This window comes from Dermacentor andersoni, chromosome 1 (genome assembly GCF_023375885.2).
Source record: "Dermacentor andersoni chromosome 1, qqDerAnde1_hic_scaffold, whole genome shotgun sequence".
Taxonomy (NCBI): domain Eukaryota; kingdom Metazoa; phylum Arthropoda; class Arachnida; order Ixodida; family Ixodidae; genus Dermacentor; species Dermacentor andersoni.
Window position 1 is genome coordinate 158540301 of NC_092814.1, and position 16978 is coordinate 158557278.

A 16978-nucleotide genomic window follows, 5' to 3' on the forward strand; every position below is an offset into this window, starting at 1 on the left:
CTCACAGGCCTCTGCGAGCGAGGGTCACGTAGCGTCGCGGTGAACACTTGCTGGCGCGGCAGCAGGTGTTCCCTTTCGCCCGCTCTGCTCCGTCGAGGCGCGCACGTGACCTGGCGTCGCAGCCAATGGGAATTTAGGTGCCGTTTCGCTGCTACAGACGCCGGCCTTTTCGCTCAATGAATCATTTGATGCTTTCGTATGAAAAATAACTGGAACGGAAATGTATTTCATCACGTGCTTTACGAATGAATATCTCCAAACTGGTGTCATTCTGAAAATTCGTTCCAAGTGAATTCGCCTTGTGAACTCACCGGCTACACTTAGTGAATTGCAAAATGTGCCGTAAGGTAATTAGTTAGAAACCTAATCAGTGAAATAATGTTAATTTCTTGATAACGCATTTTTTTATTTCTCGTGCAAGTAATGTCCTCCTCTTCGAGTAATCCAGCTCAAGGACTAGAATCGTGCGATATTCCACAGGCATTTCTTTTTCAATTGTAATTTTTAATTTTTAAATATAGGAACAAGATAACCAAAGAAAACTCACCAGGTATAATAAATTAAATGCGCTACAATACTGAGGCTGTGTATATAGTAAAAATTATTTACTTGCAGTTCTATATTCATTTCTTATCATTCGTCGCGACAAGCGATCGAACTCGGCGTTGGCGAAGACGTGGTTTCGTACTCGCTAAGGACGAAGGGCTAGAATAATGTTAAATACAAAGAGTCGTTGCGAAATACAGCCGCAGAATAATAATTTTTAAAACAGTCATACCCTGTAGGTGGAGTTAGAAGATAAAATACGAAAATTTTACACCTAATGCACTCAAAATTTACCATAGAAAGTGGAGAACATAATGATTATACGTAGTGTAAAGAAAGCTAAGAAGAACGCCAATTAATAAGCTTTAGCATTGTTTGAGGCAAGTTCGTTTAGAGACAAAAGCGCGGCGTCTCCGCTTTCGCTATGTCCGCTGTAATATGAGACAACGCATAACGAATCGCTAAAATCCGCAGCCCTGCGCCATATGCCAGCGACCCTCGCGACTTCTCTCCATAATTATAATTTCTTTGCCGTCGTTCAAACAGCGCGATTGGCTCAGATTTTGTCCTGTCCTTTCTGCGCACTTCAGCTTGCATTAAACATGATTGTATTTTGCTGTCTGATTGCACAACTTTCCTTTATTAAACGTCATTCATAAGCGTAACTTAAATACGTTGCACGCGTTCTAAACAAGTTGACAACCATTTAAAGTCCACTAGGCGCGTTTCTTCTTTTTTTTTTTTTTGCGCGCGTTTAGGAAGCACGCCAATTTTATTGCTTGCGTGCAGATGTTTCTGACGGTTGTGTTTGCAATAATGCTGCTCACAACTCCCAATTTTTTTTTTAGCAAAACCAATTTCTGAACAAAGCGAGAGAATGAGTGCAAGCGCTCGTGTACTGTCAAATCTAATCACGCTTTTTTTTTACCCCGAAGTTGGGCCTCCGTGACTAGGTCCTTCGAGCGCAGATGTTTGCCGAGTGATGCAACCAGCCGACAAGGTTTGGCACCGAGCAGCGAGGACCTCGCGTTCTTATTATGCTCGCCTGTCAGGTGGCATCGGGGCTCGCGAACTCTTTCGGCAGCGGGGTTCTAGCAGTCTATAACAGACTTCCTCGCCGAGTCTCTTTTTCCTTCTGCGTCTGGTTGTTGTCAAACGCATCTCCGACCTATATTTCTGTTTCGGTACACATACCACGCGTCGCGTGCATGCGTTGTTCAACAGCGTGGTACGGTGTACATTCTGCCTCTCTGCGCTTCGTATCACGCACAGACAACAAACGCCTTTTTCGACATTTACGATCCGTAAATAGAGCAGAAGAGCTGCAGCCTTGAAACAGTTTCAAACAGTGTCGTCTCTGTCGTTTTTCAAGAACAAATATGGTGAATGGGTACTTCTTTGTTTGCCTCGGTAATACGGCACACCTTAGGACAGTCGCGGTCCTATACGCTTCCGTAAGAAAAGATGACATCCAGATGGTACGCCTAAATGACATCGGCAAATTGGATCCGTTGACGTGTTTCATGTCGTTGGATATTGCTCGCAAGAAAGCATTGAAGCATAATACCACATTTCTGTTGCTATTCAGGATCGGAATATTAAAACTGCCATGATGAAGAGCTTCGTATGAGCAGAAAGTACGTAGCGCTCCCGGTAATCAAAAATTGCAGGAATACTTCAAGGAAATACGAACGGTGAATGAGGACGCGTGCACAGTTATTTCCTTATGTTTAAGGATATATTTTGGAGATTCGCATGCGCATAATATTAAGGCGCGAGGTTCCATAAAGACAAACTATGTTCACGAATGCTTTGAACAACCAGCGCAGGTACCTAGCTTTTAGAGCTCACAATCAGGCGCAGCAACCTGCGACCGAGGTTGCTGCTGTACTGTTTCTGTTTATGTGCTCAGCTAAAATATGCCATCACAAAGATTAGAGCGTTTATTTTGTTCAACTGAGTCATTTTTGTTACCTTACTCATTGCTGCATTAGTCAACTAGATAACGAATCTGTCAAACTTGGGATAATTTCGCAGCCTGCTTGAGGTGCGCTGCCCTCGTCGGCATTATGCACCTTAAACCCACGTGCCGCTATTTTACGTTTACAGAGCCTGGCTTTGATTGAGGCAAACCTCCTCCCCGATTCAGGAGTTCCATGGAACTTCAGGTAACCATCCTTTAAGTTATCCATCTCGTAAGCCAATAATCAGTGCAGTAAGCACAGTAGTAGTACACGGGGTCGTTCACTTCGAGGGTAACACCTCATTTGTGTGCTTGATATTTTTTTTTCCGCCCCTGAGCAATGTACGGGTGGCGTGGCCTTTGTCAAGCAGTTTAATCGGCCTTTAGCCTCTTCAGCCTTTAGATAATGTATGTCGAAATAAGAGAATATTATATAAATCAATAAATAAGTAAATAAATAAATAAATAAGCGAAATTTAATAATTTTTGTGTCCTATGCAATGCCTAATGTGGATCACTATTATTGAAAGATAAGTCGGCAGGATTCCATGCCACATATAGGCTGCTATGAGCGCTTGAATACTAGGGCCCTATAACGTAAAACTATTCCAATATGTTTCTATTCCAATCTCCTGACGTCAAATTTGCGTAACCACCGACGCAAGCACCGGGCGGTCACCCGCAGGGTTGTCTGAACAGACCAATCAAACGCTCTCCTCGTTCATAGGAGGTCACTCCTTTGTTTGCTTGAAAAACGAATAACATTGCCTACACTGAGCGGCTTGTCGTATCTAATTGGCTGACAAGAGGCGAGGAGAACGCTCAAGTGGAGAGAGATTCGCTGGGGCAGAGCCAGTGCACTGAAAATAGATAACCGGATGAAGAGGGTGGTGCCGGCGTCTGCGATTGGTCGGCTTTCCCTTACTTAGCTTGCGGTGGCTGGTCGAAAATCGCGGCGGCATGCAACGGAAGCTTAAGAATGACGCTAAAACTGACCCTCAGCAAAGAAGAGTTGGCAGAATGAGGTGGTAAGCGTGCCGAAAGTGCTTGACAACGTTACACGGCCACGCAAAAACATTTATTATACGCAAATACACCCATGCTCTCCGGCAGGTGCGAGTAGCCAGCGTCTCAGCGATCGGCGGCTGCCAGCTTTTATTCCTTTCGGAACAGGGCAGCCTGCGGCTATTCCGAAGAAAATTCAGTTTTGTTCGGCATATTAATGCATCTTTATCGCGTACACGTCACTTTGACGCGGTGAGTTTGTGCGGTTTTGTGACGTCGCGTGACAAGCAGGTGAAGTGGGTGCAGCCCGAAAACGTTTTACCAATAGCCGAGGGCTAATGGCGAAAGGGGTCGAATCAGAAATAACTGTTTTTTCTTTTTTCTGTCAAATCATGCATAATCAGTGTGTAAACATCATATCAGATGGGGAGGTATCGCGGTTTTCGTGACGTCGCGTGACAGACAGGTGAAGTGGGGGTGGTCGAAAAAAGTTTTTGACCAATCGTGGAGGGCTGATAGCAGAATTGGAATAGAAAAGTTTGGAATAGTTTTACGTTATAGCGCCCCTAGTGAAGTGTTTCCCCTAACAGTGGACGGCGCTGTACGACGCCGTAGAAGGAGAGTACGTAGCGAGAGTGTAGAGAGTGGAAGGCCTGACACCAAGGATAAAGAACATGTTTCTAGCTAGCACACAGCCTCCTTCGTGCTTGTCTCATCATCAACCGAGTGGCAAACCGCAGGCGCTGTTCTCCCGACGGTCTGAACCCTGTGTTGCTGCGCTTCGAAGATACAAACTTGGAGACCCAGTTCCAGAACCAGCCGGACCCACAATTCCCACAGTGCGTCGTCGGCTCGGCGCTCCTCTTCACCGCCATCGTCATCGTGCAGCTTCTCACGCTCCAAGTGTAAGGCTACGCGCGTTCACAAACATCCTTTGCCGAGCCCGAAACGTCGCTCGCGACCACGAGCGAACGAGTGCGTATCTTTGTTCGTTGCCACTTACGCTGTTTTGAGGCAGTCATTTTTCGATTTCGATCACCGTAGCACGCATATACTTGTCCTACAAGATTTTCTTTTATTACATTTACTTTCAGCTGTTCAGTATCAACATCGAACACAACCACGCTCTCAGTGACAGGTCTTCTGGTGATGTGTTGGTGAAAGCTAGCTGAAGCAATTCTTTTTTGTTTGTTTGCTTGTTTGTTTGTTATGACTATGTCTCTTTCTATGTTGACTTGCGCTTGCCCTCCTGACCCTGCCCGAACGGGTCTGTTCTGGAACTAAAACTCGATTTTACCTTCATCTCGGCAGCGCGCTCGCACATCCTCCCGCCACTTTCCCGAACGAGTGCAGTTTTTTTTTTTTCGCGACTCTGGTGCCTTACAGACAAAGCACGCTTTACAGGAGCGAACACACTGATGACCTGGAAAGTAGCCAACAATAATAATGCACGCGCTCTTGCAAAGCTTCGATGTCCAATCTCTCAGTATATTCACCAACAAGCGGCACTTCGATAATAGGCGCCTATGTATCAAATTACCGGGTACGATTTTTTAAATCTTTATTGCGAGAAAAAGCTTTCTTTCCGAACGTCAGGTAATCGTAGAATCACATGGAGGCAAACTAAACGAAAAGAACAGCGTCAATACTTCCTTTAAACGTGAATGTGTGAGCGTTTATTTTTGGCGTGCGAAGGTTTAGCCCTTAGTTGCGACACTGGCGCGCACAAAGAGCCGCAACAAGGACCAGCATGTCGAGAAATAATTGGAGCAGACTGCCAGTCCTGAATATTCAGGATCTCAAAACAAAGGGCAACACAGATGTCTCTCTTTATTTAAGTAATAAAGGAGTGTCTGTTACAAGCAGAGAAGCACGTCCCATTTCTCGCCGTCAAGCGCTCGAAACGTGTTTCTAATATCTACCGAAAAAAAAAACCGATTGCCCTTGCCAAAAGGACATTTCCCTTTGAATAACTCCCCTAATAACATTGCGAGTCCTGCCTTCTTCCCACCGCACACTTTCATCCACGAACCTTGCGCATTAGAGCGTGAGTCTGCACGTGCATTCCTTTCGTATGGCGGATAATGGACAAGATTTGGCAAGTGCGAACGCGGAAAGTAAACACGGCGATATTTGATTTTCGTTTATGGACTGAGAATAAAAGTACGAGAGAACAGTTCAGTACTTTATTCACTAATTGGCGCGGAGAATTGCTCCACTCAGGCCCACTGCGCTCCGAGAAATGAAGTTGTGAGATTTCTTTTTTTTTTCTCCCACCGCTGTCTGAAAGAACGCGGGCGCGTCAAATCCCATAGGAACACTCAGTATTTGCACTTTCGCTACGAAGCGCGACTTAGAGCGCTTGCCGGAGAGCTTCCTTTGTCTAGTCTCGGCTTTTATACCGTATCTTGCTGTAACGGTATTCGCGATGAAGAAATAAAGCGCTGGTTATGTGAGGGAATGACACTAGAAAATTCATCACGAATGCAGATTAATACAATACGTGGAAGGCTCGAAAAAAAAAAGTTCTCGGTGCTCTAAGAAATATCCTTTCGCTAATTATTGTATTGAAGCTCTAAAGCTTTCAATTAAGTTACATTTAATGTTCAAGACAAGCTCACTTGTCGAAACGTTGGCTCCTGTATTCACCTTGTTCACGTTTTGCTCATCGTATTCAATGTTCAAGACATTTACGCTTACGTCGTATTTACATTGCTTTTTTTTTCTTGTCAATTTAGAGGACACACGGCGCGAAAAGGTTTCCATGTCTTAGCATCGCATTCTGAGTATTCTTCTCGACCTTATTGTTATAACTTCGCAGCAACACGTCCGTTAAACGAATTTTTACGCGGTTAGAAATACGGCCTAAATTGTAGCGAATGTGAGATAGCCAATGTAATGGCGCGCGAAAATCTGACAAGTTTGTCAGACTACATCTTAGGAAGTAAGCAGTTCAGTGCCACGCAATCAACATATGCAGCTTTTGTCATTGTGGCACACTTAGCCCCACACTTATTAAATCCTGGCGCTTGTTTGCTGCAACTACCGGCGTCCCTTACAAAGTTAGGTTGTAGGTCTCGATAGAAAGTTCGTGAGAGGCATGGACAACCAAATTTTGGACAACCGAAAATGCAGTACATAAAGCTCGAGACAAGGCGCTGAGCGAAAAATGTTTTTCGGCGCTACGGAAAGATGCTGAAAAAGGAAAAGGAAGAAACCAAATGGCTGTGTGGCCCGAATGTTTTTGTTGAGCTGCAAGGCAGCAGATAAACTGGTATACGCATCCGGGAAATAGTCAGTGACAGCCGTTGTTTCTTTGTCTTCCTAACTGATTGAACTTTTTTCCGGTGGCGACATAAGTCCCATTATTTATTCTCACAGGAGAGCGATGTAAAATTGAAGCAAGAATAGAAAGCCCTTCTGCAGTAATAAAAACATAACAAAACAGCTAAGACGGCGCTCGCGTTAAGTCTGACGGTGGAAATACAAGCTGGCAAGAGGGGAGTCATGTGAAGAAGAAAAGGTCGCTTGCAGTCCGAGGATCTACACCTAATGAAGGTATCATTAGCGGTCTGTGCTGAAGCGAACGAGAACATGACGTACCAGTTGCGCGAAAGCGGTGTGCATGTGTTGCAAAGTGGGCGGGGCCACTGACTGACTCCCTGCTTCTCCCACACCGCAGCCACTTGATGCTCCTGTGCGTGCTCGCCTCGGCCTCCATTGTCCTGGGTGTGCTCACCTTGGCCGCATGCACGCGCCAGTGTCAGGTAAGCACTTCTGAGCCTCTCGTGCTGTAAGCCGTTTGTTTAGTTTCACGCTACTGCAATCTAATGAGCAAGTTTCTTGCTTTTGTTTCTGTTTCTTTTGTTTCGTTGGCCACAAGCAAGCACTTTTTTGTTGCTCTCGCATAGTGCGATATGCTGGGTGAGTGACGCTTATCAGCGTCTGATCTGCACTTTATATGTTACCTAAGATGTGACTATGTAATGTGGAATCAGGCGCTATTTTGTTTAATTCCGCAGTCTACCCTACAGCATATGCGGGGAGTTGTACTCGCCAGGAGGTGAGCCGAACGAGTAGTACTGACTTAGTGAAGCCCCGTCGTTTCGCTTACCGCTGTGTGCCGTCAGCCACGCACAATGTAGAACAACTGCGAGGGGGGCAAGTCGGAACGAATTTATTTTGAGAAAAGCGAAGAAAAAACAAGGAAGCAGCACATCTCACGACTGAAGAACATCTACTTTCGGCGCAACTGCCAGCGTTTATGAAGTTTCCGCGCATAAACAGCAAAAACATATGGCGTTTCTCTCGCACACATCGCAAGTGAAGAACGGGCAGGGCAGGAAAATCAGGTATAACCATAAAGAAAAAACAAAAAAGAGAGGGAGAGAAATAAAAAATAAGGAAAGTGCGTGCGCATTCCGCCACTGACACTTGCTAAGAAAGAAATCATGCGGTTTTACGTGCCAAAACCACGATTTCATTACGAAGCACGCCGTAGTGGAGGAATCCGGAATAATTTCGACCACCTGGGGTTCCTTAACCTGCCCCCAAATCTAAGTACACGGGTGTTTTCGCATTTCGCCCCCATCGAAATGCGGCCGCCGTGGCCGGGATTTGATCCGGCGATCTCTTGCTTAGCAGCCTGTTACGTTTCGCCTACAACGCGCGGTAATGCCGGCGCGGATGCAACGGACGCCGGGGCTTCGTTCAAAGCGGCGGACATTTTGGCCCGTTCGACGCCGCCGCAACGCCTCCCCGCCAAGCGTGTCCAGGCGTGTTTCAGTGCCACGTGTCTTCGTGCGTGCGTGTGTGTGTGTGTGCCCACGCTTGTCAAAGCGCGGCAGCCGGGGAGCGGAGCTCCCCAAGTGAGGTGCCAGGAGGTCTGTCCGTCGGCGGGTTGGCGATGCGTCACTACACTCGGCTCAACAGGTCTCTCGGCTCGACCGTGCGCGCCGTCGCGTGGGCTCATGCTCCGCCGTCGCGTGGGCTCATCCCGTGACCTTCCTTCTGGCCCGCGACGCCGAGAGTATAAGAGCAGCTGCCCCCGGACGCCAGGAGAGAGGCTCCGATTTGTTCTGTTGAGTTACGTGCTCTCCCGTCTCTCCACTTCGGTCGACCTGACCGGCCGCTCTTTTGCTATGTTAGAATAAACAAGTTGTTCTGTTACCAGTCTACTCTTGCTTTGCCGGGACCTTCGGATGCTTCCAGTGCCCCAGGCCGCCAGGCCAACGCTACCCTTGGGGCTTGCGACCCATTCGCAATAACGGGCGCCAGCACCGAGACCCCAACAACTGGTTGCCAGCGGTGAGATCGCGACAACGGAGGCCAGCAGCGAAGAGATGCGGTTGAATGTATGCTGAGCAGCACAACGACCATCCGGGAGCAGTGCAACGAGCCCTGTGTGATGACTGGTTGCCTGCAGCGGAACGACTGCGCTGAATTCTTGGCTGCGAGGTTTGGTGAGTGCGGGACTTTCTTCTTCTGAGTTTTGCCAGGCTTTTGTTAGTGTCAGAAACAGAGCTGGTAATTGTGGTTGTCGTTGCTGCCGGGTTAGTTTGCGGCAAGACAATAGTAGGCAGTAGAGAAAGCAGCATTCAGAGCAGCCATGGATTGGAAGTCGTTGCGCAAACCGAAATTGCTGGAGCTTGCAAGAGAGTTGGGTCTGGATGTCTCAGACAAACTCAGAAAACCAGAACTGCTAAGGGCTATTCTTGAGTTAGAAGCTGAGGATGACGAGCTGTCGGAATGCCTTGAGACCATTGAGGAGAGGGAGCGTGAACTTAAAGAACAGAAAGAGAAAGATGAGCGTGAACTTAAAGAACAGAAAGAGAAAGATGAGCGTGAACGAAAAGAACAGAAAGAAAAAGAAGAGCGCGAACACGCTTTGGAAATGAAGCGTCTCGAGGTAGAGATGGAACGCGCTCGTAATGGAAGTCAGGCACACGGTGCAGGAGAACGAGTATTGTTCAAAATGACTGACCTGATGCGGCCGTTTAAGCTTGGAGAGGACATTGGTTTGTTCCTGGTTAACTTTGAGCGAACGTGCGAGAAGCAGGGGTTCTCTCGGGAAACGTGGCCACAGCGCTTGCTCACTTTGCTACCCGGCGAGGCGGCCGACGTAGTCGCTCGCTTGGAGAGAGAGGAGGCAGAGGATTTCGACAAAGTGAAATCGAGTCTGCTAAAAAAGTACCGGCTGTCAGCGGAGGCGTTCCGTCGGAAGTTTCGGGAAAATGAGAAAGGCAAAAGTGAGTCATATACAGAGTTTGCGTACAGGCTTATGTCAAACATGCAGGAGTGGCTCAAAGAAGAGAAAGCGTTTGGTGACCACGAGAAAGTTCTGCAGTGTTTCGGGCTAGAACAGTTTTATAGTCGGTTACCTGAGAACGTGCGGTACTGGGTCTTGGATAGGCCAGACGTTAGTACGGTGGCTCGAGCCGCTGAGCTAGCCGAGGAGTTTGTGACGCGTCGGGCTCGCGGAGCTAAGGACGGTCAAAAGGGTGAATTTGGCTCCAAGTTTGAGAGGCCGAAGTTCACGCCCATGAGAAAGCGGTTCGAGACGAGGCGAGCGCGCGTGTGTTATACGTGCCAGAAGCCGGGTCACTTTTCGGCGCAGTGTCCGACCGAACGTGAGGAGACGGCGGCAACCGAAGCCGAACGCAGAAAGCGGTTCGAGACGAGGCAAGCGCGCGTTTGTTATACGTGCCAGAAGCCGGGTCACTTTTCGGCGCAGTGTCCAGAAACAAAACCAAAAGTCGTGTTTTTGTCATTATGCAGCACTGACGAGAACATCAAGCTTCTCGAGCCTTACATGCGAGACCTCCTCGTGAACGGGAAAGAGTGCCGAGTGCTTCGCGATACCGCAGCTACGATGGATGTCGTTCACCCCTCTTACGTAGAACCCGATATGTTCACGGGCGAGTGCGCATGGATCAAGCAAGCAGTGGAAGCTCATAGCGTGTGTCTGCCGGTAGCAAAAGTGCTTATTGAAGGACCTTTCGGAGCACTTGAGACGGAGGCCGCAGTGTCATCTATGCTGCCCCCCCAGTACCCGTACTTATTTTCGAACAGGTCCGATCACCTCCTGCGCGAGAAGGGGCTTTTGTTTGGTGAGGCTAGCGTTCAGGCCTTAACCAGATCGAAGGTTCGGGAGCTCGCTGCAAAGGCGGTAGTTGCGGGGCCGACGTTGTTGAACGATGAGAAAGGGTCAGAGGCGCAGCAAGCTGGTATTCAGAGCACGCCCGAACTGAATAAAATTGAGCCTGTAGCGTTAAAGGCACCAGATACTGGAGAGGAAATTCCCGATGCGGGAAAGCCCGAAGAGCTTCCGGTCGAGCTTCCGGGACTAGGCTCAGTGACGAACAGGAAAGACACCGATCAAGTCATTAGTGACTTAATAAGTAAAGCATCGCTGTCGCCTGAGCAGAAAACCGAACTACACCAGCTCTTACAAGAGTTTCAAGGTCTGTTCTCTGAGAGGCCTGGTAGGACTTCTGTCCTTACTCATGACATAGAACTTACCTCCCCAGAGCCAGTACGATCCAAGGCGTACCGGGTGTCACCCCGCCAGAGCGATATTATGGAGGCTGAGGTAAAGAAAATGCTACAGCTCGGTGTTATTGAGGCGGGTGAGAGTGATTATACCTCCCCTTTGATTTTAGTTGAGGTACCGGGCAAGGAACCTCGTCCTTGCGTCGACTACCGCAGGCTTAATTCCATCACTAAGGATCAAATTTATCCGATCCCTAACATCGAGGAGCGCCTTGAGAGAGTGAGTAGCGCTCAGTTTATTTCCACCCTAGATCTTGTCAGGGGTTATTGGCAGGTTCCACTTACAGAAGAGGCTAGTAGGTATGCGGCGTTCATTTCACCAATGGGGACATTCCGTCCTAAAGTTTTGAGTTTTGGTTTGAAGAACGCGCCATACTGCTTTTCAAGCCTCATGGATAAAGTGTTGCGGGGACAGCAAGAATTCGCTTTACCGTATCTAGACGACGTAGCGATATTCTCCGCATCCTGGCCTGAGCATATGGCGCACTTGCGGGCAGTGCTAACCCGCCTGCGCGATGCGGGCTTGACAGTCAAGGCTCCCAAGTGCCAGTTAGCACAGGCCGAGGTTGTCTACCTCGGACACGTGATTGGTCGGGGTCGTCGCCGCCCCTCTGAAATAAAGGTGGCCGCTGTGCGAGACTTCCCGCAACCGCGCACGAAGACCGATATTCGGTCGTTCTTAGGTGTCGCCGGCTACTATCAGAGGTACATCCCCAGGTACTCTGATATCGCGGCTCCCCTAACGGATGCTCTAAGAAAGACAGAGCCGCAAACAGTCGTCTGGGACGAGACAAAGGAAAGAGCTTTTAGCGCCCTAAAGAGCGCCCTAACAAGCCAGCCTGTGCTACGATCGCCCAACTACACAAAAGGGTTCGTTGTTCAGTGTGATGCTAGTGAGCGAGGCATGGGCGTTGTACTGTGCCAACGGGAAAATGGAGAAGTAGAACACCCCGTCCTGTATGCTAGTCGTAAGCTGACGAGTCGTGAGCAGGCGTATAGCGCCACCGAGAAAGAGTGTGCGTGTATCGTGTGGGCCGTTCAGAAATTGTCATGTTACCTAGCTGGCTCGAGGTTTATCATTGAGACGGATCACTGCCCTCTCCAATGGCTGCAGACCATCTCTCCCAAAAATGGCCGCCTCCTGCGCTGGAGCCTCGCTTTGCAACAATATTCCTTTGAGGTGCGTTACAAAAAGGGGAGTCTCAACGGTAACGCCGATGGCTTGAGTCGAAGCCCCTAACGTGGGAATCAGCCTCAAAATTGCTTGTTACGGATGTTTTTCTTCCTGAGGCAGGATTTTTAACCTATTGCTTTTGTGTAGTGTTTCAAAGTGATGATGTGCTTTCTAGTGCAATTTTCCGATTTGTGGACGCGTTCTGAGTGCTGCTAAACTACTGTAAGGAACTAGGCAGCAGTATAAAAGGGGAAAGAGCCTGGCAGGGCTTAGTGAGGGTTGTGCCGTGCTTGCTGACTGAGCGGTTGACTTTCGGCGTAGTTCTAACGCTTGCCGGAAACGAGAACAAAAATGTCAACTCTCCCGAAGTCACTTTGCAGTGTCCTGTGTGCACCTGAACGTGAGAACGAGGCCTTCTCTGTGCGCTGCGCTCAAGAAACGCCAAAGGACGCCCGACTTCGGTTATGAGCATCATCGAGCGACATCCCTCCGGACAGCGGATGCAGTCCCCTGACCTTCGGGATCTCCTTCCCCCGGCGGGGCGGTCTGTTACGTTTCGCCTACAACGCGCGGTAATGCCGGCGCGGATGCAACGGACGCCGGGGCTTCGTTCAAAGCGGCGGACATTTTGGCCCGTTCGACGCCGCCGCAACGCCTCCCCGCCAAGCGTGTCCAGGCGTGTTTCAGTGCCACGTGTCTTCGTGCGTGCGTGTGTGTGTGTGTGCCCACGCTTGTCAAAGCGCGGCAGCCGGGGAGCGGAGCTCCCCAAGTGAGGTGCCAGGAGGTCTGTCCGTCGGCGGGTTGGCGATGCGTCACTACACTCGGCTCAACAGGTCTCTCGGCTCGACCGTGCGCGCCGTCGCGTGGGCTCATGCTCCGCCGTCGCGTGGGCTCATCCCGTGACCTTCCTTCTGGCCCGCGACGCCGAGAGTATAAGAGCAGCTGCCCCCGGACGCCAGGAGAGAGGCTCCGATTTGTTCTGTTGAGTTACGTGCTCTCCCGTCTCTCCACTTCGGTCGACCTGACCGGCCGCTCTTTTGCTATGTTAGAATAAACAAGTTGTTCTGTTACCAGTCTACTCTTGCTTTGCCGGGACCTTCGGATGCTTCCAGTGCCCCAGGCCGCCAGGCCAACGCTACCCTTGGGGCTTGCGACCCATTCGCAATAACGGGCGCCAGCACCGAGACCCCAACAAGCCCAACACCATAGCCACTAAGCTACCACGGCGGGTTTCTGAGAAGAACATAGCTGCCTGAAAGGTTTCACCTGTTGCGCGCGCGTCCGGCGCGAGTTCGTGGTTAGATCAGTCGTCATTTATATTATACTCAAAAGACTGCGCAGTATTTCACAGCGCTGTGCACCTTGTATTTGTAGCCAAGAAGCATTGCTTCATCCCTGCGGATGTAGGAATGCGCATTCTGGTATATCCAGACGCGACTATCCCGCCGATCAGCGTTAATGGAAAAACATGGTACGGCGTCTCGCAGCAGCCACACTGGTGCAATTACTCACTTGCACCGTTTCCTACAGCACTACTGTAACCACCAGCTTTACCCACTCTTGGACTTGCTATTTATTTATTTATTTATTTTTTATTTCTTGCAATTTTAGCCCAGCTTAATTTTAGTTTTGTGAGTTTAACAATGCGCCCAAGTGCCGGTGAATACAAAGTGAGTCATGACGCTTTCGTTTACACGCCGAAATCGTGTTCTCCGTAGTTTCTTCGGGGTGACTAGAGCTGGTAACACAGCCAGGTGGACGTATTCAAATTCAAGCTTATTTACCAGACAATATGCTGGAAGGTCTGCTGGGCTTAAAGCCGTGAAAACGGCTTGACGGGTTTCAGGTGACCGTTACATGGCAGCAGCTATGCAAGGTGCACAGGTAGCGGCTAAGATACGCCGTGACAAAGGCGAAAATAAAAACATGCAGATTACAATACATAATACAACATATTCATAAATCACAACGAATACACTTGAAATACGATGCACATGGAAATGCACATGCAAATTACAACACATAGTACAACATATTTATCACTCACACAAATACACTGAAAATGCTGCAAAAAATACACTGAAAATGCTGCAATAGTAGATATAATTTATAGATACTGAATCTTTTGCTGGCAAACAATAGAACAAAAGAAAGAACATAACTATTTTTTTACTCCAACTGGTTGTGTTTTCATATGTGTTTAGTGTTGTTGGGACGTTGTATGTAACGTAAGCATCCCAACTTAAGTTCGATGAAAAGTAAACCCCAAGTATTTTATGCGTATCAACAATATCTATTCGCTATGAATCAAGAATTAATGGCTGGTGAGTAGTCATTATCCTATTTTTAGCACGAAATATAACAGTTTTAGTTTTATTTGGATTGATCTTAAGTCGATTCATTTTTGACCACGAGGAAATCTCCGAAAGCACGTCGTTAGCTTTGGATATTAATTGATGCAGGTTAACGTTAGAGATAAGTATCGTTGAATATTCTGCGTTTATTACGTACTTAACTGTTGTGCCCATGTTCACGATATCGTTGATATAAACAGTGAACATCAGGGAACCCAGAATACTCAGAACGACAGAAAACTGAGCTAGTTGGTAAGGATTTGTAATGCAAAAAAGGGTAAGGCGTGCAGAAACGAACACAAGAGAAGAGAAGTGGACAGTCGGCGTTCGTGTTGTCCGCTTCTCTTCTGTTGTGTTCGTGTCTGCACGCCTTACCCCTTTCTTTTTTTCAGAATACTCCCTTGCGGTACACCGCAAGTGATAGGCAAAAACGACGAGCTGCATATATTGATGTGTACACTTTAGAATCTATTTTGAAGATGAGATTTAAGTTGAGATAAGCAATTACCACGAATGTCATTTGATTCTAGTTTGTGCAAAAGAATACTATGGTCAAGGTGATCAAAAGGCCTTCTAGAAATCTAGAAAAAAATACCGAGTGTGAATTCGTTTTATTTATTTATTTTTTTTCAATGTGACGAACCATAGCTCTTTTCAAAGTCAGCAGTGCAGTTTCAGTAGACCTGCCGCTTCGAAAGCCAAACTGTGCATCTGTTAGAACGCTAAATTTATTCAAAAGCCGCGTAATTCGAAAAAATGTTTTCTAGGCACTTAGAGAAGACAGGAAGGACAGAAATAGGTCTGTCATTACTTTCTTTATTACGATATCCCCCTTTAAAAATGACTTACACTCTAGCTATTCTCATATCTTTTGAAAAACCTCCAGATTCCATAATGGTTAAATATATATGCAATAATTTGTGTGATTAAGTGTATAACATGCTTTATTGGAGGGATCTGCAAGTTATCGACATCGAGCGATTTCGTATTATTTAAGCACATAAAAGTGTGATGCACTTCATTTTTATCTGTTGGATCAAGAAAGATGCTCTGCTTTATATTACCGCGTCCTGCAACCAATCCCACATGTTCATTACATATAGTCAATGCACTTTTACTCTGCTGCTGCAAAAGAAGCAACTCTAAAGTTTTGCTTTGCAGAGTACTTGCAATCGGGTCCTGGCGCTGATTTACCATGCATTTTCCGATACCGCAGCAGTCTCTCCGAGCCATCTCCGCCTGCTGTGTCATGTATTTACTACTGAACGCACTGAGCCAATAGCTGCTGTGTTCCACAATTGATCCCTGGCCATATTAAGCTCAGTAAAGATAGATTCAGAGGGCGTGATGCTCACATGTTTACGGAACAAACAGCCATGTGCGATATGTTCGTTCCAAGACACTTCCAAGATCTATAAAAGTCTGATTTGACTTATGCTTCAGGTTTCGAGCGTTCTTCCAACCCCAAGCAGTTTTATTGATAATTATTATCTATAACAGTGGTTTCAACTGAGACAATACAGTCCTTTAAGACAACGAAAAAAAAAATTATACACGGCCGACTTCAGCTATTCCTCCCACTCTGAACTCATTTACAGCGATATCAGGGTGCTCTCACAGAGGATACCGCCATCTTCTCAAGAACAACTTCTTTCAGATCCGCACAAAGCATCCGTCCTGCTAGAATGTTGTTTGTTGTGGCCTCGGAAGTGCATGCACAGACGGCACCACCCTCGGAGTCTGTGTAGAGCACACAGCATCGTAGAAATTACCATTTTTTGGCGACATGTTGCCGCTGCGAAATGGAAGCCAGTCAGGGCCTAATCAAGGTCCATTCATTAGGAATCGTAAGAAGAGCATAAGTAGCGAAATATTCGTTACCAAACCGTTCTCAGTAATGCGTTGGCGTTTCACGCAGTCGTGCCTCGCAGCGCGCGAGGAAGTATTCTGAGAAATTAATGCCATAGTGACTTCGGCACAGGCTTATCTCGAAAATGATGCTTATTCCATATTTACTGGAAAATGGGCGTGGCTTTAGCACAGGCTGTGTCCAAATCCGCTATTGCAACTTGTAGCCAAAATATATTAATTGAAATTTAACTGGAATAATAGATAACTGGCTAATTAGTGAGTGTCACGTACGTTGTTGTCGCTGTTAATGTGTTGCCATTTTTTACGTCCATTACGCCGTCCTTGCAGTGCTCTTTCTTTTTTTTTCTTTCTAGAACGCACCGTAAAGTGGCGCCTCTAATTTGCATTGGTAAGGTACTGGGGCAGAAATAGTAATGACTGACTCCTGGTAACTGCAAATTTACTGTTTCGAATCCACCTTTTCTAGCGCTTAGAAAACCGATCTCGCAGGGAGTTCCGCTACACCACCACTAT

The 16978-nt window shown here is 47.5% G+C and overlaps 1 protein-coding gene across 1 annotated transcript in view; it reads left to right on the top strand.

The window, feature by feature from the left end:
* The window catches only part of Ac76E (adenylate cyclase type 2 Ac76E), an 875452-nt gene that overhangs the window by 810474 nt on the left and 48000 nt on the right, over positions 1 to 16978 (top strand). Inside the window, exons 11-13 of the mRNA XM_050195342.3 lie at positions 2656 to 2714; positions 4255 to 4419; positions 7197 to 7281. Coding sequence (XP_050051299.2) covers positions 2656 to 2714; positions 4255 to 4419; positions 7197 to 7281 — 309 coding nt within the window. The remainder of the gene's footprint in view (positions 1 to 2655; positions 2715 to 4254; positions 4420 to 7196; positions 7282 to 16978) is intronic.